The sequence below is a fragment of the Labeo rohita genome, chromosome 2 (assembly GCF_022985175.1).
Source record: "Labeo rohita strain BAU-BD-2019 chromosome 2, IGBB_LRoh.1.0, whole genome shotgun sequence".
Classification (NCBI taxonomy): domain Eukaryota; kingdom Metazoa; phylum Chordata; class Actinopteri; order Cypriniformes; family Cyprinidae; genus Labeo; species Labeo rohita.
The window spans coordinates 20792583-20819179 of record NC_066870.1 but is presented as its reverse complement, the minus strand read 5'-3'; the positions used below and the strand labels follow the sequence as shown (position 1 = coordinate 20819179).

The 26597-nt window shown below is 35.7% G+C and overlaps 1 protein-coding gene across 5 annotated transcripts in view; it reads left to right on the top strand.

Moving 5' to 3' along the window:
• The first annotated feature begins 2379 nt into the window (after window positions 1–2379).
• The window catches only part of ctnnd2b (catenin (cadherin-associated protein), delta 2b), a 111114-nt gene continuing 86896 nt past the window's right edge, over window positions 2380–26597 (top strand). For all 5 annotated transcript variants that reach the window (XM_051131319.1, XM_051131304.1, XM_051131296.1 and 2 more), the window contains exons 1-2: window positions 2380–2655; window positions 21274–21407. In XM_051131319.1, the coding sequence (XP_050987276.1) occupies window positions 21279–21407 (129 nt within the window). In that variant the 5' untranslated portion in view covers window positions 2380–2655; window positions 21274–21278. The remainder of the gene's footprint in view (window positions 2656–21273; window positions 21408–26597) is intronic.

The following is a 26597-nucleotide window of genomic DNA, read 5'->3' as shown; positions in this document are numbered from 1 at the left end:
CATTCCTCTCTCCCGTCAAAAGAAAATATAGTTGAAGATGCGGTATGCATGTGTAAAATAATGCTTGGAGGACTAATGTCACATTTTATTGTGCAAATGTCTTATAAAAATGTCTTGTGTCTAACAATGGGACATTAATTGTAGTATGGCATATTTATTTAAACACTGCTGTTTGTCACAATGTTTTCAGCTCAGTTCTAGCTTTTTAGTTAAGTGTATGAGCGTATGTTCATTGATCATGTATTAACTCTAACTGAGATGCATATTGTTTTGTGCCATTTAAATACTTCTCTATGACTGTAAATTTTAGCTTCATTGTTAGTAGCTTTACATGTAGCTAAATGCTTCAGACTATTGCTTCTAAAACTGTTTGATTGTAATTACTTATTACAGAAGTGTTTGTGGTGCCTGTCTGGTCTGGTGGTCCCAGAAATAGACTATTTTTTTATTTACTGCGACAGTATAAAGTCATTGCAAGTTTGGATTATGACTATGATTCTGACTGTGTATCTAAACCCAAGAAACATTTATCTTCAGATGATGAACTGTAATGGAATGGGAGTTAATTGTGAGTAGGGAACTAAGTCTGTGCCTTTTCATCCTCTAATCTTCCACTCAATGCCACTGGAGTGAATGAACGCCTGTGTCCGCTGCTCTGCAGCGGAAGTACCCCCTCCAGACACGCTGTCTCTCTGTGTGTTGCTTTGGCTGATGGTTGGCAGAACTAGGATTAACAGTGTTTTCATACAATGGTGCCTCTCACATGACATCATGCTGACATTTTAGTCTGCACTGAATACCTTTACAGACAAAAGCAGCAGCGATCTAAACTGATCAAACAGAAAATGGCCTTTGTCTGATTGTCCATTTCCTACATTAACTCACTATGCCTGAACAGAGAAGCCATCATCCCATTACGATTCACGTTTTTACAAATATGTAGTCCACAACTAACAAATCTTCTTTAAAAATGTCTCTTAAAGGCATAGTTCATTTAAAAATGAAAATTCTGTCATTAATTACTCATCCTTATGTCGTTCCAAACCCGTAAGGTCTTCGTTCATCTTCAGAACACAAATTAATTATTTTTGATGAAATCTGAGAGCTTTCTGACCTTGTATAGACAGCAACACAACTATTACGTTCAAGACCCAAGTATGGACATCATTAAAATAGTGACATAAGTGGTTCTACATCAGAATGCCGGCCCCTGCGTCAGCGGCACAACATGCATGCGTCATAGTACTTTCGTGAACATTCGGCGTAAACTGACACAGAAGAGAAGAAATTGTTGAATAAAGTTGTTATTTTTGTTTTGTCTGCGCACAAAAAGTATTCTCATAGCTTAATAAAATTAAGGTTGAACCACTAATGTCACAAGCACTATTTAAACAATGTAAAACAACATTTGGGCCTTGAAGGTGGTAGTTCTGTTGCTGTCTATGCAAGGTCAGAAAGCTCTTGTATTTCAACAAAAATATCTTAATTTGTGTTCCAAAGATGAACAAAGGTCTTATGGGTTTGGAACGACATGAGGGTGAGTAATTAATGACAAAATTTTTATGTTTTGGGTGTATCCCTTTAAATATTTGTGGAAGTTAGCTTCAGATGACATGTCCAATGACCATGCATGTTATTTTACATGACTTTCTTGGTCTGGCAAGCTTTAATCTGATTGGATGATTTTATACAGCTCTCCAGAATAATGGAATAGGCTTCTTTTCAGTTCACCTGGAAAACAGTCAATGTTTCCAAGCGACAATAAGTGATATTTTTTGAGGAAGAACTTATAACTGGATTTAATAACAGATTTCAGTCTGACATTTTTCAGTTTTTATAAAGGTTACCTAGTTACGCACTAATACGTGTGTGTACAGTTTGCAAAAAAAGGCGTAAGTGGAAGTTCTTGGCCAAAGCATTGCTTCCTTCACGTGTTGAATTACCAAAAAATATGGATTGCCAACTTGGAAATTGCCTGACCCCCAAAAATCGATAACCTATGGCAGAGAACAGGGCCGTTTCAGTTGTGAATTGCTGGTCAGATTAAAATACGACTACTATGTTACCCGTTTCGGTCATATTCATTTATGTGTATACAAAAAAAAATGTAATTTTTGGCTAGCCATTCTCTTTGACCGCAAACCTCATGAACGTAACATACCCATAATTACTACTTCATAAATAGGAAGTCGGATCATCATAAAACAGCGCAAAGGAAAATTAAACTGCAACGTGTAGACCAAAAATTACGTCGATGGTTTTCAGTCTGACACTCTGCCGCTCCAGTGGGACCGTAAAATTGCAATTTCAAACGTGACCGCGAGATGTTGCTGTGGGACGCGTCGTCATCACTGCAGCAAGGTGCTCGGATGGGGATGGTCCAGCAGGGAAGAGGAGGAGAGAGACGGAGAAAGCAGGCGCTGCTGCTGCTGCTGCTGTGTCCGTGGCTACCCGCCGCAGTTTTCCGGTCTCCTTCTATCCTCACGGTTTTCCTTGGATACCTAGCGGATGCTATCCTTTCCTCGACACACCAGCATCTCTTCTGCGTTCAATGCCAGTCGTTGGGAATGATTTCCGTGTGTCGCTCCCTGTGAATTGTCGGCATTAATCGGGGAGGGGAAGCGAGAAGAGCGTTGTTCCTCTGGACATTATTCGGTAAGCGCAATGTCATTCCAGTTGCATTTCCAGCTGTCACATTCCCCACCTACAATCACGATATCTGCCAAGAAAACGCTCGAAACAGTTGCGAAACCCCCGCTACGCGCATTAACAGCGGATGTTATGTGTTTCATAGCGCGTGCATGTCGCTGGTTTTATGTTTAGGGATTTTTATCGCATGCAATGCTCGTATTCACAAGGCTACGAGCGCAGGCTGGGAACTGAAAATGGAATCCATTAGAGCATCATTCTCCATCCAAGACGGATGGGAGGGGGAGCGCGAGCACAGAAAACCTATTACTTCCCTATTGACCTAAATTTCAATGATGTATTTATAAGATTACACTAGTCCACGGACATGACCGCTGCTTCTTTGTCTAGTTTTACAGCATGTTCCTCGCATTTCGTTATGAAATCCCAACTGTCAGCGGCTTTGCTTGCAAAGCACCGTTTTCATTTGTGTCCATTCATTTTGAATTTCTTAATTTACTGGTCCGTGTAGCCTTATCTTTTTTGCCATTACGCCTGGAAATGGGCATTTTGACCGTCTAACATAGAAACAAACCTTTATAAAACATTGTTTAAATAGATATTTAGTATGAAAGATGAATAAAGCTTGTTAGTTTAGGTGTGCTGATGTGGAAATGGGAGGGCTGTATGTGGCTAGACTGACCGCCTCTCTCTACACTTGGTTAGGTGAGGCCGTTGAAAAATAATAAACAATAATTCAGCTGGTATAGACGCTATTACGCCCTCATGTCATTTGTCTGTTGATTCGTATTTAAATAATATAGGCTACTATCTTTTCCCACACGTGGCACATTCTTGAATATGTTATCAGTAGTATGTTGGTGCTCAGGTAAGCATGAGCAGCTGTTTAACAATAGAATTATGATATTTATCTTCTTGAATTATGATAAACTTATGGGAAAACCTGGCTGCTGTGGTTGCAAGAATTTTACAATTTTTATATTTTATGTATTGAATTTTGGTAAGCAATATTTTAACAAAAATGTACACTAAAATTATACTTGTTGCTTTGCTAAATAGGCTATAATTTACTTCTTTTTCCTCTAAATAATTCTAGTTTTTTATTTATACAATATATAGAGCATCATTTTTTATTATAATATGTGACCCTGGATCACAAAACCAGTCATAAGGGTATTTTTTTTTTTTTTGAGACTTATACATATTATGAATAAATAAGCTTTCCATTGACGTATGGTTTGTTAGGAAAGGACAATATTTGGCTGAGATACAACTATTTGAAAATCTGCAATCTGAGGGTGCAAGAAAATCTAAATATTGAGAAAATCGCTTTTAAAGTTGTCCAAACAAAGTTCCTAGCAATGCATATTACTAATCAAATTTTTTTAATATATTTACAGTAGTAAATTTACAAAATCTTCATGGAACATGATTTTAATAATGATTTTTGGCATAAAAGAAAAATTGACAATTTTGACCCATACAATGTCTTTTTGGCTATTGCTACAAATATACCTGTGCTATTTACTACTGGTTTTGTGGTCCAGGGTCACATATAGGCCTATATAACATATACAAGATAACTTACAGTTAACCAATTAGCAATTTTTACAGTGTAGGTATATTAGTTATTCTGTCTTTTTTTGCAGCAACAAGATGAAGTGATGAAGTTTTGCTGCAAAGGTTTGATTTAGTGATGCATTAATGCACAAAAGTACTTTTCTACTGAAAAAAATCAAAAGAGATATAATGCAACAGACAGAGAGAGAGGGAGTGCGAAATGGAGAGAGAGAATATTGATCGTTCAGGGGATCGGACATTCTCAGGTTGATCATAAATTATACATTGCATATGGAATTTTTTTTTTTTTTCTGTGCAGAAAGGTTTCAGCAGACCTTGCCCTGGTATTCAACATTTTAATGTGCTGATGCACCCACACTAAGAGCATGCTCTCAGAGAGCAACAGTGCATGACTGTGAAATATTGTATGCATACTGGTATTAACCTGCTAGCTACAGCATATGGCTGCATATGATTTAGAATGAAGGAGCTGTGTGTGCACTTTGTAACAGGTCATGTACACTTGAAGACCTGTCTCGACGGAGAATAGGATGAGCAGCTTTCCTATTAGTAGTGTTTGCAATATACATTCAAAATGCATTCAAAACACCCATAAACATTTATAATGTTTGTAACTAAATGTTAAACGCTCAAATATTCGATAGAGATAATACTAGAAATTATGACCTGACTTTCTCAACGCACCTACAAATTCACAATAATGGACAGGTAATCAATAGCTTAAACTTGGCGTGAAGACATTAAAATGTCCAAAAGCAGAGTGCTATTATTATTAATTATTAAAATGGTGCAGCACAAGAAGCGCATTAGTGCTTATAATAGGCAATTTACTAACAATTTGTTTTTTTGTTGTCAGCCTATAGAGGTGGTCGTTTATGTGCTTAATTTCATATTCGTATATGATCTATCAAGTTAACCGCAGTTTCTTTTAGATTTATGTTGTTTTATAAAAGTGACTTTAGCAGGTTATATTTTATTTGCCTTGAATATTTTCTTATAAATGCTAACATTTTTTAATAGGAGCAGTATGTATTTGTCATTTTTTTTTAAAACTGTTTTGTTATAGGGGAACAGAGAAAGACTATATCATGCTCATTCTGCTCAGGAGCAAGTAATAGACCTATTGATAAATATCAGACTTGACTCCAGCCACTCGGTATGGACTGACTCAGTCTTCTCTTCTGATAATGACCCCGGAGATAAAGCTGGTGATGACATAGACGCTTGCCATTGTTGTCATCTGAGCTGACACTTACAGCTGATATGTAGTTATAGCTATCATACAGGAGGATATGAAAGCGCAGAGGCTTTTATATTTTCACAATTGTCCCAAAGAAGATCAGCCAAATAGAGACCTGGAATTTGATGAATGACTCGATTTAAGGCTGATGTGTGCACTTAATCTGTACCTACATGTGCCAACACTAGTTAACCTCAAATGATGTGAAAAAGAAAAAAAATACTTAGTAACCTACATATGATGTGTACATGAATATTATTGGTATTTCCTGCCATATTTAAAGTTTAATATCTATTATCAGCTTTAAAGGGGCATTATAAAACATGGCAGCCAATATCACAGGATTTTATGAGATAGCAGTAATTTCTTATAACAAAATACTGTATTTAAAATTTTACTGTGAAATCAATGCAGACTAATGCACTCACCCCTTGTCATCCAAGATGTTCATGTCTTTCTTTCTTCAGTCGTTAAGAAAATGTGTTTTTTGAGGAAAACATTTCAGGATTTTTCTCCATATAGTGGACTTCAATGGTGCCCTAGATTTTGAATATCCAAAATGCTGTTTAAATGCAGCTTCTAAGGGCCCTAAATGATCCTAGTTATTTCAGTTCGGTTATTTTCTTTAAAAAAAATTACAATTTGTATACTTTTTAACCTCAAACGCTAGTCTTGTCTAGGTCTGCCTGAATTCAGTTTTTTAGGGTAGGTCGAAAAACTCCCATCTCATTTTCTCCTTCAACTTCAAAATCATCCTGAATCGCTGCAGAAGTACCAACCCAATGTTTACAAAGCGAACGTGCCAAGATCAAACGCCCTATACAAAAAAAGGTAAAACAACGATTTAGGACGATTTTGAAGTTGGAGGAGATAATGAGATGCGAGTTTTCGACATATCCTAACTGTCATGAATCAGAAAAAAACAGAGTTCAGGCAGACCTAGCCAAGACAAGCCAAGAGGTTAAAAAGTAAAAAAATTGTCATTTTAGGAAATAACTAATCGTTTTGCTAGATAAGACCCTTCTTCCTCGGCTGGGATCATTTAGAGCCATTTGAAGCTGCATTTAAAATACATTTTGGAAGTTCAAAATTGCTGGCACCATTGAAGTCCACTATATGGTAAAACATTCTGAAATGTTTTCTGCAAAAAACATTATTTTTTTCATGACTGAAGAAAGAAAGACATGGAACATCTTGAATGACAAGGGGGTAAGTATATTATCTGTAAATTTCTCCTTCAACATCATTATTATAAAGCATTTATTCCTAGTTAATGTTAATGTAAAATTTAATAATACATTATTAAAATCAAAAGTTGTATGTATTTGAGCTAACATGAAGAAATAATAAGTAGTTATATTTTAATTAAAGGGATAGTTCATCCAAAAGCGATCCAGAAGCATAACATGCTAGGTGTATATCAATTTCTTCTTTCAGACGAGTACAATCGGAGTTATATTAAAAAATGTCCTGGCTCTTTTAAGCTTTATAATGGCAGTAAATGGGTGTTGAGATTTTGAAGTTCAATAAAATGCATCCATCCATCATAAAAAGTACTCCACACAGCTCCGGAGGGTTAGTAAAGGCCTTGTGAAGCAAAGCAATGCGTTTGTGTAAGAAAAAATTCAATATTTAAAACTTTATTAACCATAATCTCCAGTTTCCGCTAACTATTGTACGCACATTCACGTAAGAGTAGCATTCCTTTGGATGACGTAGGACGTAGACATAGCGCAAACTCCGCTGAGAATTTTCTAGTCTTGTGAGAACCAAGTTTTGTTTACAGGAGCCAAAGAAGCAAAGTTTCCTTTGTTCAGCAAAGGAAAACCAGTTTCCTCTTTGCTTATATTGAAATGCAATATTGAAAAGTACAAATCCTCGTTTTGTACTTCTAATTCATGAACGGAGTTTTGTTTTGCTTTCTCCGCTGCATTTCATCCTACATCCTACTCTCTCATGAATGCACAAACGACAGTTAACAGAATATAGAGATTTCAATTTAAGTTTTAAATATAGATATTTTTCTTACACAAATGCTTTGATTCACTTCAGAAGGCCTTTATTGATCCTGCGGGGTTGCATGGAGTACTTTCTATGATAGATGGATGCACTTTAGTGGACAAAACACCTATTCACTGCCATTATAAAGCTTGGAAGAGTCAGGACATTTTTTAATATACCTCAGATTGTATTTGTCTGAAAGAAGAAAGTGATATATACCTAGGATGGTTTATGGGTGAACTATCTCTTTAACTAACGTTAATATCAGCTGTGAGTGGGAATTAACCTGTTTATAGTAGTTGATTAAAAACATTTATTACACGGCTCTCCTAAATTCTTGATTCTTAGACCAGTGCTACATTCACATCTTGGATCACACCGCCCCATCTTGCTTCACAGACAGTTATTGATTGTCATGAAAAAAGGACCTCAAAGGACTTTAATATTGAAATAATAATAATTTCAATATTAAAGCCAGTTGTTTTGAACATTGTAGCTGACCATTTAAAAAGTGGAAGCTTTAAGATAATATACAGGTATGATTATGATATCAGCAAATTTATTTATTTTGTTTATCAGTTTATAGTTGTGTCTGTTTATTTTGCAGTTATGAGCAAACACAATCCTTTAGATAAGATTTTGAAATGGAATAACTTCCTCCTGCTAATTTCCCTTGTGCGTTAAGCTGTCTTACTGTTATTGGGGGGGCGTCTTTTCCCAGCATTGCCTTGTACACAGATCAAGTGCTTGAGTGAGCGATCTTTCCTCAACTTCATTTAGCCAGTGTACCATGGAAACATCTTCTTATATGTGCACGGCCAATGCACCGGGGAGCTGCCTTGCTTATGCACACACTGTCAGTGCTCCAGAAAAGACTTGATAGGAGGGCAGAAATACATTCTTACCTGACTGCCTGGATTATACAGACCTGGAGTGAGGAGAGACAAGCTGTGCTCACTGAGCATTTGCACTTGTGATTAAGGAATCCACTGACACATGAAATATGAAATATGAGAGACAGCAGGGCCCTAGCTATCTATTTTTAGATTTGCCAACCAAAATAAATTCAAAAGGAAGGGTAGTGTTGTTTTTGCAAATGCCATTATATTTTTGTTGTGAAGGATGTTTTAAAGTTCCTGAACAGCGATAGTTTGCTTTTAACTAGTATCATTATCAAAATATCTTGAATTCACTGGATGGGAATTGAGATTATTTATCCAATATCAGTTTATCTGAATGATCTTTTTAGTATATTTTCAGAGGTTTGTCTTATAAGATAATACCATTATGACAATAGTGTGCAAACAGTGTCATACTCTTTATATCACTATTCTACTGTATGTTATTATTATTAGACTGAATACTTTATTTTGATTGGTCAGTTGTAACATTCAGTCCACAGTTGCACTTGCGTTCAATATCCATTTATGCATTTATTTGATAAGTAGCCATGTCATAAACAGTATTATGGTCAGTCAACAATTCATTATGTAGGGAAAATTGAGGACGGGCCATTGAGTTATTTTAAAAAAAATTCACAATCTTATCCTAAGTTTGTCATATTGCATTTATTTATTTTCATATTATTATTATTGTAAGGTGGCCTGGACTTTGGGGACCACTGGGTGGTGTTTGGGGGGAGGTTCAGAGGGTCAGCTTGATCTGTTTATTGTGAAGAAGCAATTGTATACAATTGTATATGACCTTATGCAAAAGCGAAAAAAATTGATCCCCAAAAAAATAAAAATGCAGCTGTGACGTGAATTGCATTAAACCATGAATTGCGTTAAATAAATCAACAGACCATAGTAATTTATTTTACTTATACCATGTTGATGACACCTCCAGATGTTTGAAGGAGAAAGAAACATCCAATGACATGAAGCACATCCACCATAAATAATAATAATAATGATAGACATAAATAATAATAATTACACACACAACGTTAATAGTAACAATGAGAGGAACAAAAACAAAAGTAGCAAGAATCTTATACAAGAGGTACATCTAGAGGAATACACTAAAATAATAAATATTTTAGATAGAGAAACAAAGAGATTCAGACTTGAAATACTTAAAGCTCTGAAATATTTACACAAACTCACAAAGAAGTATATTAAAGAAAGGCTTACTTTTTCCTTTTGCATGTATGAATATGATATTTACCCAGGAATAAAACAAAGCTGACAACATTTGAAATATGAGAATTGAAATCACATTTAAAAAAGAGGATATCTTGCAAAACATTTTTACTGCTAAAATAAATATCAAACCATTATTTAGAAGTAACCTAACAGTAAAAGAATAGGTGATCAAATATTTTGGGAAAAGAAGAACAAAAGGCAAACCAGTCCACCTCAAAATTAAACAAGAAAGTGGGCTTTTAATAGATATTAAATAATAATTCAAGTAATTTGGTAACGGATGTCATCGTTGGCCATTGTTACTTAAGATATTTCAACATAAACGTTATGAAAATTTCTTAAAGAGAAGTCCACTCCCAGAACAAAAATTTCACCCCCTTGTCATCCAAGATATTCATGTCTTTCTTTCTTCAGTCGTAAAGAAATTATGTTTTTTGAGGAAAACATTTCATGATTTTTCTCCAAATAATGGACTGATATGGTGCCCCGAGTTTGAACTTCCAAAATGCAGTTTAAATGCGGCTTCAAACAATCCCAAAGGCGGTTGTAAATGATCCCAGCCGAGGAAGAAGGGCCTTATCTAGTGAAACGATCGGTTATTTTCATAAAAATAATACAATTTACATACCTTTTAATCTCAAACGCTCAAACGTCTTGTCTTACTCTTCCTAAACTCTGTTTTTTCCAGTTCATGACAGTTAGGGTATGTCGAAAAACTCCCATCTCGTGTTCTCCCTCAAGGGTGTTTGATCTTCTTTGCATGTTCACTTTGCAAAGACTGGGTCGGCACTTCTGCAGCTATGTAGGATATTTTTGAAATTGAAGGAGAAAATACGATTGGAGTTTTTTGACACACTCTAAATGTCTTGAGTCAGAATACACAGAGTTCAGGCAGAGCAATTGAGATTAAAAGGTATTTAAATTGTATTTTTTAAAATAAAAATAACCGATCGTTTCGCTAGATAAGACCCTTCTTCCTCGGCTGGGATCGTTTACAACTGCATTTGGGATCGTTTGAAGCCGCATTTAAACTGCATTTTGAAAGTTGAAAATCGGAGCACCATATCAGTCCCCTATATGGAGAAAAATGCTGAAATGTTTTCCTAAAAAAACATAATTTCTTTACGACTGAAGAAAGAAAGACATGAACATCTTGGATGACAAGGGAGTGAGTACATTATCTGTAAATCTTTGTTCTGGAAGTGGACTTCTCCTTTAAGTTTATATTAACCACAGAACTTATTTTAGGCATTTACCAAAAAATAAAGAAATGAAAAAACTACTAACTTCAGGATGGAACTGGAAGTGCTAAAATGCTAACCCATTTTGGGTTTTGTCCTACAAAAATGCAGCATCCTATAACTGTAAAAATTTGGCTCTTTTTTGCGTTGATTTTGGTATTATGACCTTATTTGAAATAATAAAAAAAAATGTAATATTACTTTTATCCCCCAAATAATATTTATTTATGTTATGGAAGTTAATTTAATTTGAATAAATATTACTTCTTACTCCCAGATTAATGCTTATTTGATTATATGAAAACCGTTATTGATGCTGCAGTTTTTATTAGCATTGGTAAGAATGAAATATTTAGTTTGCTTTTATTTTTCACATCTCTAAAAGTAAGATCATTGAACTATTTTGTATTAGTGAGAGGCCATAAGTGGTCTTGTCATTGTTTGACCAGTAGGGGTCCTCTTTAGCACCGCTCAGTGGCCAATTATTGAGGGTCTCTGCATGTCGGTGAGCTTATTATCTGAAACAAACAAATGAGTGTTGCATAGTTTTCAACTAGCTTTACATAAACAAGCGCACCAAATAGGTTGACGTGAGACAACAAATGTTTGCAAGGTTAGCCTCTGTAAGATTCACTTTCTTCATCCTTAAGGAGAAACAGACTGCTTTTGTCTTGGAGAGATCAGTGGGTGTATTAAATTTCCGCCGCTGTTCTAGTACATAGATAACACTAGTAAACACAGCTTTCAGCAATGTCAACTCTCTCCAGCAGCAAAGTCATTAATCCCATACTAGGTCAGGGCTCTTACCGAGCCAGCCGCTTCCACCCAGAGCTACGCAGGCATGGCAGCAATGTCCTCGTGCCACGCTTGAAAAATCCATGCCTTATACTGATATCCCATGATGCATTTTCCAGGCGTACTGCAGAATTGCAAATATATGTTTTCTGTCATTTCCCCGACAAGCCACAAATCATCAGTAGTTTCTTTCGTGACAGTTGAAGGTTGCAGACAGATTTGAAAAGTTAATCATGCAGTGACGTGTGAACAAACATTTTTTTTATCAGCGAGTTTAAAAAGAACTAAACCCAAAGGTTTTTTTCCAACCAGAGCCTGAAAAATCAGGTCTCTCAGCAGTTAACGGACGCCAATGGGATAACTGCTTCAATTATAGTTCTTAATGCGCTCAGGTTTTGCCTTTTATATGCTGTTGTGTACTTCTATTTAACGCAAATAAAGAAGGGGAGAGGTGGCCATTGAAAAAATAAAATGCACTCAAACATTACCACCAGAGACTATAGAGGCGAAAAAGCCCTAATAAGCAGTGGGGCCTGTTTGATCACAGCAAGCCTCACATAATTACTCTTTATCATCGATGTCACGCTCAGCTGTCCTTTGAGAACATGATCCGAGGAGCATTTTAATTGCCTCACATTTGCGCTGCTTCTCAATGTATCATTGACATTTTGGGCAAGGAGACATGTCTTGGAAAACTATACAATTCTCCACCAAGACTTTTTCTGATAGTTAATTAGGTCTTAAATGTGACATGCCATCCACCTTTTACTTCCCATAAAAGTGGGCACATCCATTTGTAAATTTTATGGGTCTGGCTTCCGGTGTCATCCACCTAAAACTATTTTTATCTGTAAAAACAGCTTGTTTTGCTGCTTGATATTGAAAATTGGTGTGTCTTACCATATTATTTTTATGTATTACATTAATTATGAGAACACTGTTTTGTAGTACAAACAGTTTTACCATTTACTGTACGTTGTTATTCATCTCGTTATTTTCCTGTCGCGGATAATGAACCTGAAGTCTCACCCATAGGCATACTTACGCGTTGAAGAAAAAGTAGTGACGGCATAACCAAATTTCACTGGTCACTCTTGTCTTTGTAATTTCATATGATTTGTAAAGACATATAATAATAGCTATCACAATTCTACAATTCAATTCAATTACTCGATTGAAAAAAATCCTAGATTGCATTTTCCCCATGTCGAGTAACCAGTAAAATACCGGAAATGATGCATTCAATGGATGAGAATCCATGAAACACATTATTAGACCGTTTTCCAAGGCTGCATGATATATTAAATCCACATCATAATAAAGAATAAAGAATGATGCTATTGTGAATTCATAAACGGTACGATTCAGTTAAATAAATATACACATAGATTTTCACATCTGTCCTGTTTAACTCCTGGAGGACGACCTCCTTAAATACCCTGGTCTTTAATTGGGTGTTTTGCTCAGCTCGTCTCTACAGAATCCCCCACAGCTGCTCAAAAGCGTTAAGGCTGAGTGAAATACATGTCCACTGAAGGATTTTCACCTTGGGGGAATGAATATCTTCATTGTCATGCTGAAAAAAATGCCCAATAATGCAGGGAATGAGGAGAGGGTAGCATCTTCAGTTTCAAGTTTTTGTAATACATCACATAGTGGTGTGTGAATTAATGACAGCATTGATAAAACACAACTCTCTCAAACCTTCAGCACTCATACATCCCTATAGAAGAGCTTTACTACCACTGAAGGTCACTGTGGGTACCAGGCACTTCTCACTGTACTCCTCCTCTAGCAACACCAGAACATTTTGGATGCTTTTGGTCTTGAGACCAGAGTATGGACTCCCAGAAGTCTGTATTTTGTAAATATGGGCCTTGGAAGAGGTTAAATGAGTTCATTGTGCTATGGTTAGAGTAGGTAATTCTAGTGACAACAAGCATCCATGTCACTTCTGAAGGCTGCGTTGTACTCTGTGAGATAAGGTGTCACTCTTTTCATAGCTTTTTTCACTCTTTTCTGAGACACTTGCATGGTATTTCTCCTGTTCTTTTTCTAGCTAAAATTCACTCATCACTAAATGAAATCTTAAAGTGAAGATCTGATTATTTCAGGAGCCGTGTCACAAGTCCATTGTTTTTGAATGTCGGTGCTAATAATTTGATATTCCTCTTGTACCATTGTCCTCTTTTATGCTAAGAAATAAGTCACCTGGCAGTTTTCTCCCAAGTGGTTCAATTGCTGCCAGCATTAAATCTGAGCATGATTTAGTAGGCTATATAACACTTTTAATTGTCAGGAAATTACTTGTTTTTAAAAGTTTTGGTTCAATATATTTACCTGTTGATCAAAAATAGCCTCAAACCTATACACACTTTTTTGTTGTTTATTTTATTCAGTAACTTTCAGGAGGGTGTACTCATTTTCGCAACACAACATTTGATCACTTTGAAAAGAAAATCTTATTTTGCTGAATAATTTTAACATTCTTCTTCTGTAATTGATCAAGCAGGCTTGTTTGAACATTATATCTCCAAAGAACCCTAACATGTCATCTAAGTTAAGAGTTATTGCTGAATTTGTTACGTTTTAGAGGGGGTGTACTCATTTATGCTGTGCACTGTATATATGTATATATATATTCCAGGGGAAAAAATGCAGCAGTTGATATATAGTTTCTTTATAGTTATTTCAAAAGCTTCAGTGTACTGTCATTATAAAGGAGCTTCGTTATTGTTTATGTAATTGTAACAAACGAGTTCTTTTTAAAACCTAACCAAAATTAAAAATCATTAGATTACAATTTCCGCACAGAAGAGACTTGGTGTTCCAAACAATAGGAAATAAGTTGGCCAAAATGAGTTAAAAAACATCGGATATGGGCAAAAATCCAATATCGTGCATCCCTACTTTTGATACTTCATTCAAATTCAAATAATTATTATTGCCTCGTTGCTATTATATATGTATTTTATTACCACAAATTAATTCTAATTATCCGATTACTCGATCAATTGTCAAGAACAGTCGACCGATTACTCAATTACTAAAATAATTGTTACATGCATCGTGCTTTTCTAGTCCACTAAAAATGTTTACAGGTACAGCAAAGACACGGTTAAATTAATATACAGATTGCAATATAAAAGACACATTATCTCCAGTCCCATTTCGGTGCTTTGTGCAGGAGCGCATAACGTCATCTCCCAGTGTGCCAGCCTCTCAGAAAGAGAGATTAGTTTCCTTTAAGACCTTATTGAACATTTTAATCTTGCAGTGTGCTCAGAATTTTATTGCTGTTTCATTCCCTGCGTTGTCAGTCATGTGTCGAGACAATAAATAAACAAATCTGTCCGCAGTCAGAATACAAAGACTGATTAATGTCTGCGAGATTAATGAAGCTGTAAATATATTTGTTTTCCTTTATCATCCCATCCCCCTGGCATATAAGTTACATAACTAATGTACTTTGTAATAATTACAAATTAGTTTTAACGATTTCGCAGGAGATTTAACATAAATATTCTTATGTTCCTAAAGCATCGTGCTCGTTTTCACTGCCTTGTGAGCTACATTCTGATTTTTACGCTGAAAATACGGTTGGGTGTGTAAAAGTGTGTGAATGCGGGTGTGACTGTAAACACAATATGTGCCTTTTGTTTTGTGCATTTTGATACTTTAGTATCCTGCGGGATCACATAACTAATCTGGGATTGCAGCCGTGATGCCTGCCAGCGGCAGGCGAACACCTTCCTGTCCTCTGGGTGTACGTAGATCCTCTTTTCTGGAACATCTGGTGTTTCACTGGGTGATCAGATCTTAGGAGCGAGTCTTCCGAATCCTGCAGAAAAAACAAGCCAGGGAGCGTCCGAGGGGAGTAAACCGTTGTCAAAAGCATATGGCCATTGTCTTAATGGGATATAATGGGGATGAAAATGCAAAAGCAGGGCAGATGTCTTGAATGAGATGTTTAATGCAGAAAACAAGATTAACAGGTTGTGAGATTGCATAGTGTAAAGCATAAAACAAATTAGATTAAAATGCGATCAGATGTTGAGGTTTCTCTAGTCCTGTTTTTTGTAGAGATTGTTGCTGTGAGTTGCCTATAATCCCAAAGGACGGACAATGCAGTAATTCCACCGGGTGCAGTCACGAGACTCTTGCACCATTGTATATGTACCTACACATGCAGCAAACACATACTTACAAAGAAAAAAATGTTTTTGAATTTTATCGGACGTGTATATTCATGCAGATCCAATTAGAAATATTAGCCTAGTGTTTTGCCACCCAAAACCACCTTGAATCATCAGCGCAAAGCGTCTTGTGTCACATCACCGATGTGATCAACTGTAAGCCTCACGGTTGCCTTCTTGGTGAGAGACTGTCATAATGGATTGATATCTCTATGGAAACGGGAGCCTGTTAGCGGGCTCAAGCATGATGTCATAGACAAATTAGGCATTCAGACATGTGTGGCTGAGCCCTGATAGAGAGCTCCTGCTTTGTTGCAGAGCTTTCAGTGACAAAAATTAGGCGCATTTCACAAATTTGATCCATTTATGTCTATTTCCTCTTTTCGGATATTTGATATCTTCAGCTACGCTGGTGGAAAGACTTAAAATGTCTACATTCACCTCAGTGGTTTCAGACAAAAGTCACTGAGGAAGCAAAATCAAGTATGTTATATCAAAAAATGTAGCTTTTGTCAGTTTAAATGAAAAAACGCCACTGAGGAAATGAAATGGGATATAACCGCTAGTTGGCAACAATGGCTCCGGCTCTTCCACTGTTCAGTTTGTTCAGTGTTTGACAATGAAATTGAGGTTGTGTTACGGGACTCTCCTGTATACCGTCTTGAGCCAATCTGACAGGTAGAGTCGGGGGCCATTGTGTGAGGCGTTTTAGTAAAATTACAGTAAATATTCACTGAGCAGCGCAGGTCTGTTTCTAAGGTAACTGCGGCCTTGGAGTGATTGTGGAGATCATGTGACTCGATACAATTAGGCTCTTTTACCTGTTTCTAAGTAATGCCTTTTCTTTCTCTTCCTTTTTCCACTAGAAACACAGGGTGTTATGCCAGTTAGCTTCTGGAAGGTCTATTCAGTCGGTTAAGAGTTTTGCCATTTCCTTTTGATGTGTAATATGAGTCAGAAATCAGAGTAGTCATTGTGTTTTACATGTTCATTTGGATTAATGCATCCTATAACCTCTCTAGCTGATGTATTTTGCTTTTAAGGCACAGCCAATTCTTGGTGCACAATCCAGTTTCAGCAAGCCTGTGTATTTTTTTGTTATGAGAAATTCTCCCTGTATAAAAACAGCACTGAATAAAATGTAGCCTAAATTTTCAGTATTCCAAGTAAAACACCACTTCAATGAAAGTCAACAGCGTGCTTGATTTTAATGATATATGCCATGTATGCAAGCTGATTATGATCAAAATACATGAATATTACATGATTATTCTGTATAATGGCATGAAAAAGACATGAATAGTTTTTCTTTTGGTGAAGTGGTGTTTACTGGGAATATTGAACATTCGGATTCTATTTAGTGATTATTGTATGCAGAGAATTTAGCAAAACATGAAAAGCCGTGCTGGAACTGCAGTGTATTTTATACTTTACTTTTCAAATGTTTGAGGTTGAAAAAAAGATTGTTCAGTGTTTTTGAAAGACTTTCTAATGCTCCCTCGGGCTGTGCCGATCTGATCAAATAGTAGAGTAAACACAGCAATATCATGAAATATTATTGGAATTTTAAATAGTAGGGATGCACGATATTGGATTTTTGTCGATATCCGACATGCCGATATTATTCAACTCATTTTGGCCGATAGCAGATGTCAATTCTGACAATGAACAACAGCCTTTAAAATGACTTAAAATACATATATAATAGCAAAGAGGTAATAATAATTTGTTTGAATAAAGTGTCAAAAGTAGGGATGCACGATATTGGATTTTTGCCAATATTTTTCAACTCAATTTGGCTGATAGCCAATGCTGATAACAATATATTTCCTGTTGTTTGGAAACAATAACCGATAACTAGGTTGGACCACACTGGCCGATATCGATTAATCGACCGATAGTTTTTAAAATTGATACTGAACAGAAAATAAATAGTGCTCTACTATTTAAAAAAAAAAGTAGCCTACTGAACCACACTTTGTAAATGAATAAAAATATTAATATTAATTATATATTGATCATTACAGTTCATTGTTCATTAATGTTAACAAAAGCAACTAACATTTTTAAAATATATCAGTAAATGCTGAAATTAACACACTCTAACAAGGAACAATACTTCTATTCTACAGCTTTTATCAATCTTAATGTTACAAATGGACTCATATTGTAAAGTGTTACCATTACATCAATAGTCAAGCTGAAGATGGCCATCTTTAAATATCTACACAAAGGCCACAGTATTGAAATTACATACATATGGATATTGTGTACTTTCACAATTTAACTGCTTCTATAGAACATTTGTAGTTATCTAATCAAAATATTAAAATATGTTAGTCACACAATGGTCAAAAATGCAGCGCAGTGTTTAGAAGAACTCGCAGCTATCCGGTATCACAGACACTGGACGCGTCACGTTCAATTCAAGCGGCGGTCTGCAAGATTTTATTTGACCACCAAATGGGTAAAAGTATACTGCTGTCCTTTCACCACTACTGCAGCATCTGGTCAACACATTCATCACTTAGTAATGATATGAAAACATGCACTATAGTATACTGTACACACCGTTTCGTTGTCGATGTTTTAAATTCGCCTTTGAGGAAAACATTTCAGGATTTCTCTCCATATAGTGGACTTCAATGGTGCCCACGAGTTTGAACGTCCAAAATGCAGTTTAAATGCAGCTTTAAAGGGCTCTAAATGATCCCAGCCAAGGAATAAGAGTCTTATCTAGCAAAACGATTGTCATTTTCTTAAAAACAAAAAATAACAAACAAAAAAAAAACAAATTATATATATATATATATTTATTTATTTATTTTTATTTGTATATTTTTACCTCAAATACTCTTCTTGTCTAGCTCTGCGATGCGCATGCATACTCTGTGTAATCCGGGTAAATACAGTTAGGATAAGTCGCTGTTTTACCTTTTTTGTAAAGGGCATTTGACATTCTTTGCATGTTCACTTTGTAATCACTGGGTCAGTATTTCTGCAGCGATGTAGGATGATTTTAAAGTTGAAGGCGTTAGCTAACGAACCTTATTGTAAAGTGTTGCCATTTTGATTACAAACAAAGTGCTGCACGACAGAGTTTTAATAATAATTTTATAATCATAATCATCAGTGAGACATACATTCTACTGTACAGAAATATATCAGATTTCATTGCAGAACAGCACTGGCACACAACACGAGTCCTCAGGCCATCCATTGAATGACATTTTGTTTATTTTTTTTTTAAATCATGATTTATTTATGACATCAAGATGCTATTAATCAGAGGCAGATGGGTAACTAAGATTATTGTCAAAAAAAGTGTAATCCATCTGAACCCACACATGCACCAACAGCTGGGACTGCCATTAGTTGGTGTTCTGGTCTGTTTTACGTGATCTTACTGGTAGTAAGTAATCAGTTTGACAAGGGGTCTCCAAATCTGATGAATATATTGTGCATTTATCAATACTTTTTCAATTTCATCAACAACTAGCATTTGTTTTCACAGATTATACTGTTCAGGTTCAGGACTTGTGTGTTCTCTCTTCCATACAGAACAGATGTGTTTGCAGTTGTGCCTGATGTGGTTGTGTAAAAAGGCTGTGTGTGTTGGTGCTCATAGGTACACATTCACACGTGAGCAGCCATTTTCTGTCTGCTCCTGCTGTGCGCAGACTGTTCTCTGGGGAAGCTTTAAATTTGGGTGGTTGATTTTGAAGAGGGGAAGCAATTGGCAAGGAAGAAGCTGAGGATGGAGAGAGTGATCAGACAGGACCAAAGCATTAAAGTGGGATTTCATTACTCAAATCCAAAGTTTTAAAAACCCATATAGTCACTATTTCTCTTTGAAATAGAAAGTTTGCGCCATATATATATATATTTCCACACTCTAAGAAAATGAACCCAGTGCTGGGTTAAATATGGACAAACCCAGCGATTGGGTTGTTTTGACCCAGTGGTTAGGTTAAACGTTTAATCCAACCTTATGGGTAGCTTTATTTAACTCACCTATTGCTTAAATATTACTATATTTCTTGCTTAAAATGAACCCAAAGTAGGTTGGAAATGACCATTTATTAATCTGTTCAACAAATGAACATTTATTAATTTGTTAAATAAATAATAATAAAATAATGCCTTTTTTTATTGTTTATTAACAAATGTTTATCATTTGATTATTGCTGATGTCTCCATTAATTATATGTCTGATTTTTAAGTAACACCAGTGATATAGTAATTTTTAAACAACAGTTAAGTGAAAAAATCCCCTTATTATTTAGTTAGTTAGTTATTTAGTTTATTATTTTTAAAATAGCTATTAAGCTTTATTTACTTCAGTGCTTGCTACATGCTAGTTGGTTGCAGGTGGTATTAGGGGCGGGACTTACTCATTCTAGAGCTCATGTGATTGGACAAAAAAATCTAGTGCAGGATGGGTCATAAATATCTGTTTTCCTGCAAGAGAAAGTATGTGCTTTTATATGCATATATGCTACAATTAAAAAATATTGGGGTAGTATTAAATTAATACATTTATTGGGAAAGGGCACATTTTTAATTGTTCAAAAGTGAGAGTAAACACTTACAAAAAAGTTCAAAATATATTTTAAATAATTGCTTTTCTTTTGAATTTTCTGTTTATCAAAGAATCGTAAAAAAGGTATCATGGTTTCCACAAAATTAGTACAATATAAATGTTTCTTGAGCACCAGATGAGCATATTAGAATGATTTCTGAACAATCACGTGACACTGGAGTAATGATACTAAAAATTCAGCTTTGCAACACAGGAATAAATTACAGGAATACATTTTGTTTAATTAGTAATATTTCAGAATATTTCAGTTTTTACAACAAAAACATTTAAAATTGCTTTTTCCATCAAATAAAATCGTACCAACTTTTGAACGGTAGTGTGTATATCTGCTAAAAATGAAATTTGTAAACGTTTATTAATACATTCACGTATAGTTGGTCTCAAAGCTAATGCACATGAGCTAAAAGCCACAAAACAAAAAAACTTAGTTTCATGGGGTTTTCAAAGTCTTTTCTGAAGCTGATGTATACAAATCAAAGCATGACGGCGACAAGCTGAGAATCGTGTTTGGAATCACAAACCTCGAGAGATGAGGAGAGAAAACTAGGTCAAAGAATAGAGAGAGAGAGAGACCAAAAGAAACAGAGATGGGTAATTAAATATCACGTCTAACAATAATTACATCACGACAAACAATCGAAAATGTTGATAAAGCACTTTGATTAGTATTACGCCATCTGAAAATGTCAAGCCATCTCATTTTAACCAACAAAGTGTCAGTGTAAAGGATTTGTTTCAATTGATTGCTCTAGTACACTGAAGCAAAAGCCTTGCAAAGTTCATCTCGAATAACTATTGGTGCTGTTGTTTTGGTTCACAGAAGTAATGCCAGTACCAGATCAGCCCTCTGACACAGAGAACTCCAGCATGTTGAGCCCGGTACTGAACGCCTCAAACGGAGATGGATCCGAGACGGAGACCACCTCTGCCATCTTGGCCTCTGTCAAAGAACAGGTGGGTACTTCATGTCAAACTACTGTAAAGTTCTTCATTCTAGCAGACTGTCTCTAATAGAAGGTTATGATTCTCCACATGCTCATAGGGAAACATTCATTTTCCAACAGTTTAATTAGAAACTCTCTAAATCTTTATATACTGTAAACAGTAATTACACAGAACCATACCAGTCCTCAGACGAACTGCATATGCCATCTGGGTTAAGGAGCCGCAAGGTTTGGTGGGTTTCTTCGTGAGTCATTTCCATCATCCCGTGCTGCCGGTTTCGTTTAGCGCCTGGTGTCTAAATTCACAGATACAAATGGTTTTTGATGGTCAACACACTGCAAATGCGCCGTTACGCCTCGGTATCACATGGTTTTGCGGACGAGTGGGAGGAATGGATGTAGGTTTTGAGGCTGCGTGGTGTAAGAAATGTGAAATATTTGACACTCCATGTTGCAATCAGGTCTCCATGCTATGCTGCAGCCTATCTATAATAAGATTGGTCACCTGCTTGTCAGCAGGTGGACAGCTTCCCAGACGTTGGCACAACCTTATGATAAACCGGCTTGATCTGTCAGGAATAATGACAGGTGATTGTAATTGCTGATGACCTGCTGTCATAAAAAGTCATTTAGGAAATGCATTGCAGGATTATTGCTTATGTCAGAGTTTAGTGAGCGATAATGTACAGTATTTCTCACTTTTACTTTGCATATATATAAATGTCTATCTTGGCTGGAGGCCATTTTTGATTCAAGACCATGTGTAGATAAAAATGGATCGTGACAAGCCCTTCACTTCCTGCTAGCGTTTAGCTCACGCTCCTGCTTTTAACCATGGGACAGAAAAAAAGCGACATGCTCTTAGGGTTGGAAATCTACACGGGGAGTGTTAAAGTAGGCCACAGCCATAGGCTGCTGTGAGCCAGTCTAATAGCTCTCCTATCAGAGCGAGGAAAAACTGTCTGCCATCTTTTTTTGATGCTTTTCACTGGAGGGTACTGGTGGACAGAGTCCATGTCGCGTACAGTGTTTCTCTCTGAGAGGAGATTTAAAAAATGGAGTGATTTTATTTCATGAGTTGGTGTTGAATCCTATTGAAACAGGATGATTGGGAGCTTTAGTTACACTACTGTTCAAACGTTTAGGGTTAGCGAGATTTTGAAAGTCTCTTATTCTACCAGGGCTGGATTTTTTTTAAATAAAAAATATTGTAAAAACAGTAATATTGTTTTTTTTTTTTTTTTTACATTTAAATAAAATGTGTTTTATTTTAATATATTTTATAATGTAATTTTCCTGTTATGGCAAAATATTTATTTTATTTTAAAGGGATAGTTCACCCAAAAATGTAAAAATTCTATCATTAATTACTCACCCTCATGTTATTCCAAACCCATAAGACCTTCGTTTATCTTCAGGACACAATTAAAGATATTTTTAATGAAATCTGAGAGCGTAAAGAAAACAACAATAATGACTTTATTTAAATGACTTAATTTAGTCGAAAACTGACACTGAAGAGAAGAAATTGTTGAATAAAGCTGTTATTTTTGTTTTCCTTGTGCACTAGAAGTATTCTCATAGCTTTATAAAATTAAGGTTGAACCACTGATGTCACATGGACTATTTTAACAATACCCTTACTACCTTTCTAGATCTTCAACATGTCAGTTGTGTTGCTGTCTATGCAGGGCCAGAAAGTTCTTGGATTTCATCAAAAATATCTTAATTTGTGACCCTGGATCACAAAACCAGTCATAAGGGTCATTTTTTCAAAACTGAGATTCATACGTTATATGAAAGCTGAATAAATAAGCTTTCCGTTGATGTATGGTTTGTTAGGATATGACAATATTTGGCCGATATACAACTATTTAAAAATCAGGAATCTGAGGGGGCAATAAAATCAAAATACTGAGAAAAGTGCCTTTAAAGTTCAAATAAAGTTCTTAACAATGTATATGACTAATCAAAAATTAAGTTTTCATACATTTACAGTAGGAATTTTACAAAATATCTTCATGGAACATGATCTTTACTTAATTTCCTAATGATTTTTGCCATAAAGGAAAAAAAAAGACAGTTGACCCATACAATGTATTTTTGGCTATTGCTACAAATAAACCCCAGCGACTTAAGACTGGTTTTGTGGTCCAGGGTCACATTTGTGTTCTAAAGATGAACAAAGGTCTTACAGGTTTGAAACAACATGAGGGTGAGTAATTAATGACAGAATTTTCATTTTTGGATGAACTAACCCTTTAAAGTAGTCTTACTGATTCCAGACTTTTGAATGGTAGTGTATGTCACAGCCATGAAACATGATTTGCTACTTTCTATCAAGGGATGCTATTTTAGCCCCTGCTTGTAAATGCTGTAATTACATCGTTTGGAAGAAACCATTTTTTCAGTGTTCACTTCCAGAACAAAAATCTACAGATAATGTACTCACCCCGCTGTCATCCAAGATGTCCATGCCTTTCTTTGTTCAGTCGTAAAGAAACTATGTTTTTTGAGGAAAACATTTCAGGATTTCTCTACATATAGTGGACTTCAATGGTGCCAGTGAGTTTGAACGTCCAAAATGCAGTTTAAATGCAGCTTCAAAGGACTCGAAACGAACGAGGAATAAGGGCCTTTTTTTAGTGAAATGATTGGACATTTAAAAAAAACAAAACAATTTAAATACTTTTTAACCTCAAATGCTCGTCTTGTCTATCTCTGCCATGCACATGCATACTCTGTGTAATCCAGAGCAATACCATTAGGGTATGTCGGAAAACTCCCATCTCATTTTCTCCTCCAACTTCAAAATCATCCTACGTTGCTGCAGAAGTACCGACCCAGTGTTTACAAAGTGAACGTGCAAAGAAAGTCAAATGCCCTTTACAAAAAAAGGCAAAACAGTGAATAAATGGGAGTTTTTCGACCTAGCCTAACTGTATAGACCCGGATTACACAGAGTACGCATGCGCATCACAGAGCTAGACAAGATGAGCATTTGAGGTTAAAAAGTATATACATTTTTATTTTTTAATTTTTTTTTTAGAAAATTACAGATCGTTTTGCAAGATAAGACCCTTATTCCTTGGCTGGGTTCGTTTAGAGTCCTTTGAAGCTGCATTGAAACTGCATTTCGGACATTCAAACTCCACTATATGAAGATAATTCCTGAAATGTTTTCCTCAAAAAACTTTTTTTGACAACTGCAGAAAGAAAGGCAAGAACATCTTGGATGACAACGGGGTACATTATCTGTAAATTTTTGTTCTGGAAGTGAACTTCTCCTTTAGTTGCATAACGACTAAATACATTTACTTTGCATATATTTAGACAATGAGTTCAATGGAAATGGTAATAAATAGCTGTCTCCAAATATTATAGATCTTGCTTGCTACTGCTATTCAGGTTGCGTTAGCAGGCAGGGCATTCTCACTATAGAGAGAGCATTTTAGTATACAAAAATGTGTAGTACAAGATGAATCATCATTACATTTGGTCCATTTCCTGAGCTAAAAGTGTTCTAAAAGTGAATTTTGCCAGTCTTTAGGAACAGGAACATAAGACCTCGAAACTAACTGAAAAGTTATTAACTTAAACCCATATTATGATGATTTAATGGGGTCTGTAGGCATAAACCACATCCCACTGTGTTTCATTATATTCAGGATTTTTCTTAGTCTTAATCTTTCCTAGCTTTTTTTATTAGGTATATTTAAGTATCTCTGATTCATAATATTGTAATCAAGCACAGCAGGCATGGTGTCCTTTTCAAAATAGACTGAAAATAAATGTTTAGCATTTTGCCACCGCTTGTCTACTCACACATATAATGATAGATCACCATAGTTTTCTTTTTCTCTCCTCCACTAGATGGCAATCTCCTATTATGGAGGCATTTAGTCAGACTTTATCAGGGAGGTCATAAGGCAAAATGTACAGAATAAACTGTACTTCAAATCTAAAACCAGTCTAGATTTTGATGACAAAGGATGCTCTGCAGCACTGAAAAACCATCTCCCCTCTGCCATGTATAAATACAACGTACCAAAATCTCTGGCAGAATGTCCAGGTCTCTTGTGTGTGTGCTTTGTGTGCAGTTTTCAAGGTTGCACGTGCAAGCAGAACACAGTCTCTCCTGTGTACGACTCTCTCCCATTAAAATTCTCCTGTGTCACTTGTGCTAAACAAAATCACATGCTATGATCAGGGAGAGCAGGATTAACAACCTGGACATATATGCAATGCTCACACGGTATGGTTAGAACTACTGTATTTGCAGTAAAATGTTTCTTCTTTTTATTATTTGCCTTTGAGTGTCACTTTCTTAAATTACGTTGACGTAGTGATTATAGTAGTCTTATTAATGTATTAAGTACAGGGCTTCTTTTAAGAATTTTTAGAAGATCTGTTATTAAAGCTCAGCTTTTTTTGTGGCGTTAATTAAAGAAATTTATCTTAGTGTTTTTAAAATGACACATTAATTATTCATAAAAAGCCACTGGCATATAAAGTTTTATTATGAGCATGGCCAGGATTCTTTGGGGGAAGTGTCAGTTTTTTTTTTTTATAAGGGGTACTCCTGTTAAGGTCAAATATTTCTTTCCTTTTAATTCTAACTCTGAATTTTTAGTTTAGGTAAAGCATGTTAATCAGCTCATTATATCTTTGTCCGATAGGAGTGATTTGCTTTAGCCAGAAGTGAAGTCATTTAGATTTTTTTTTAATCACATAATTAATATCACATATTTAATCAAATAAATCTTTTAATTACTTACAGTATTACTAAAAGTTGAGGCTGTTTTGACTAAATTATCAACAAAAAGGCTGTTCAAGTTTATTTGAAGTTTATCCTGAGGTCTATTGGAAGGCCTCATTTCCGCTTTAATTTTCAACCAGGAATACGTGTATTTTTCCCTTTACGTTTTACAAACCGAATTAGTTCATCCAAGTCATTCCTGTCTGTTTAACACTGTTTTGTATAGCTCTCAGTCGGTGTGGTCAGACTGTGGAGTGGCTATGGACTCATTTAACTCCGTGAAATTATAGAAATTGGGTTAAATCCTTAAAGGAACTCGTGAGGCGAACCCCAAGTGACATTTTGCAATCAAATGGACCAATGAAGAAACTTAAATGTCAGTCTTTGTCCACAGGGCACAATTAGGCATTTAGGCCAGAAGACCACATTCGGCTCCTGAAG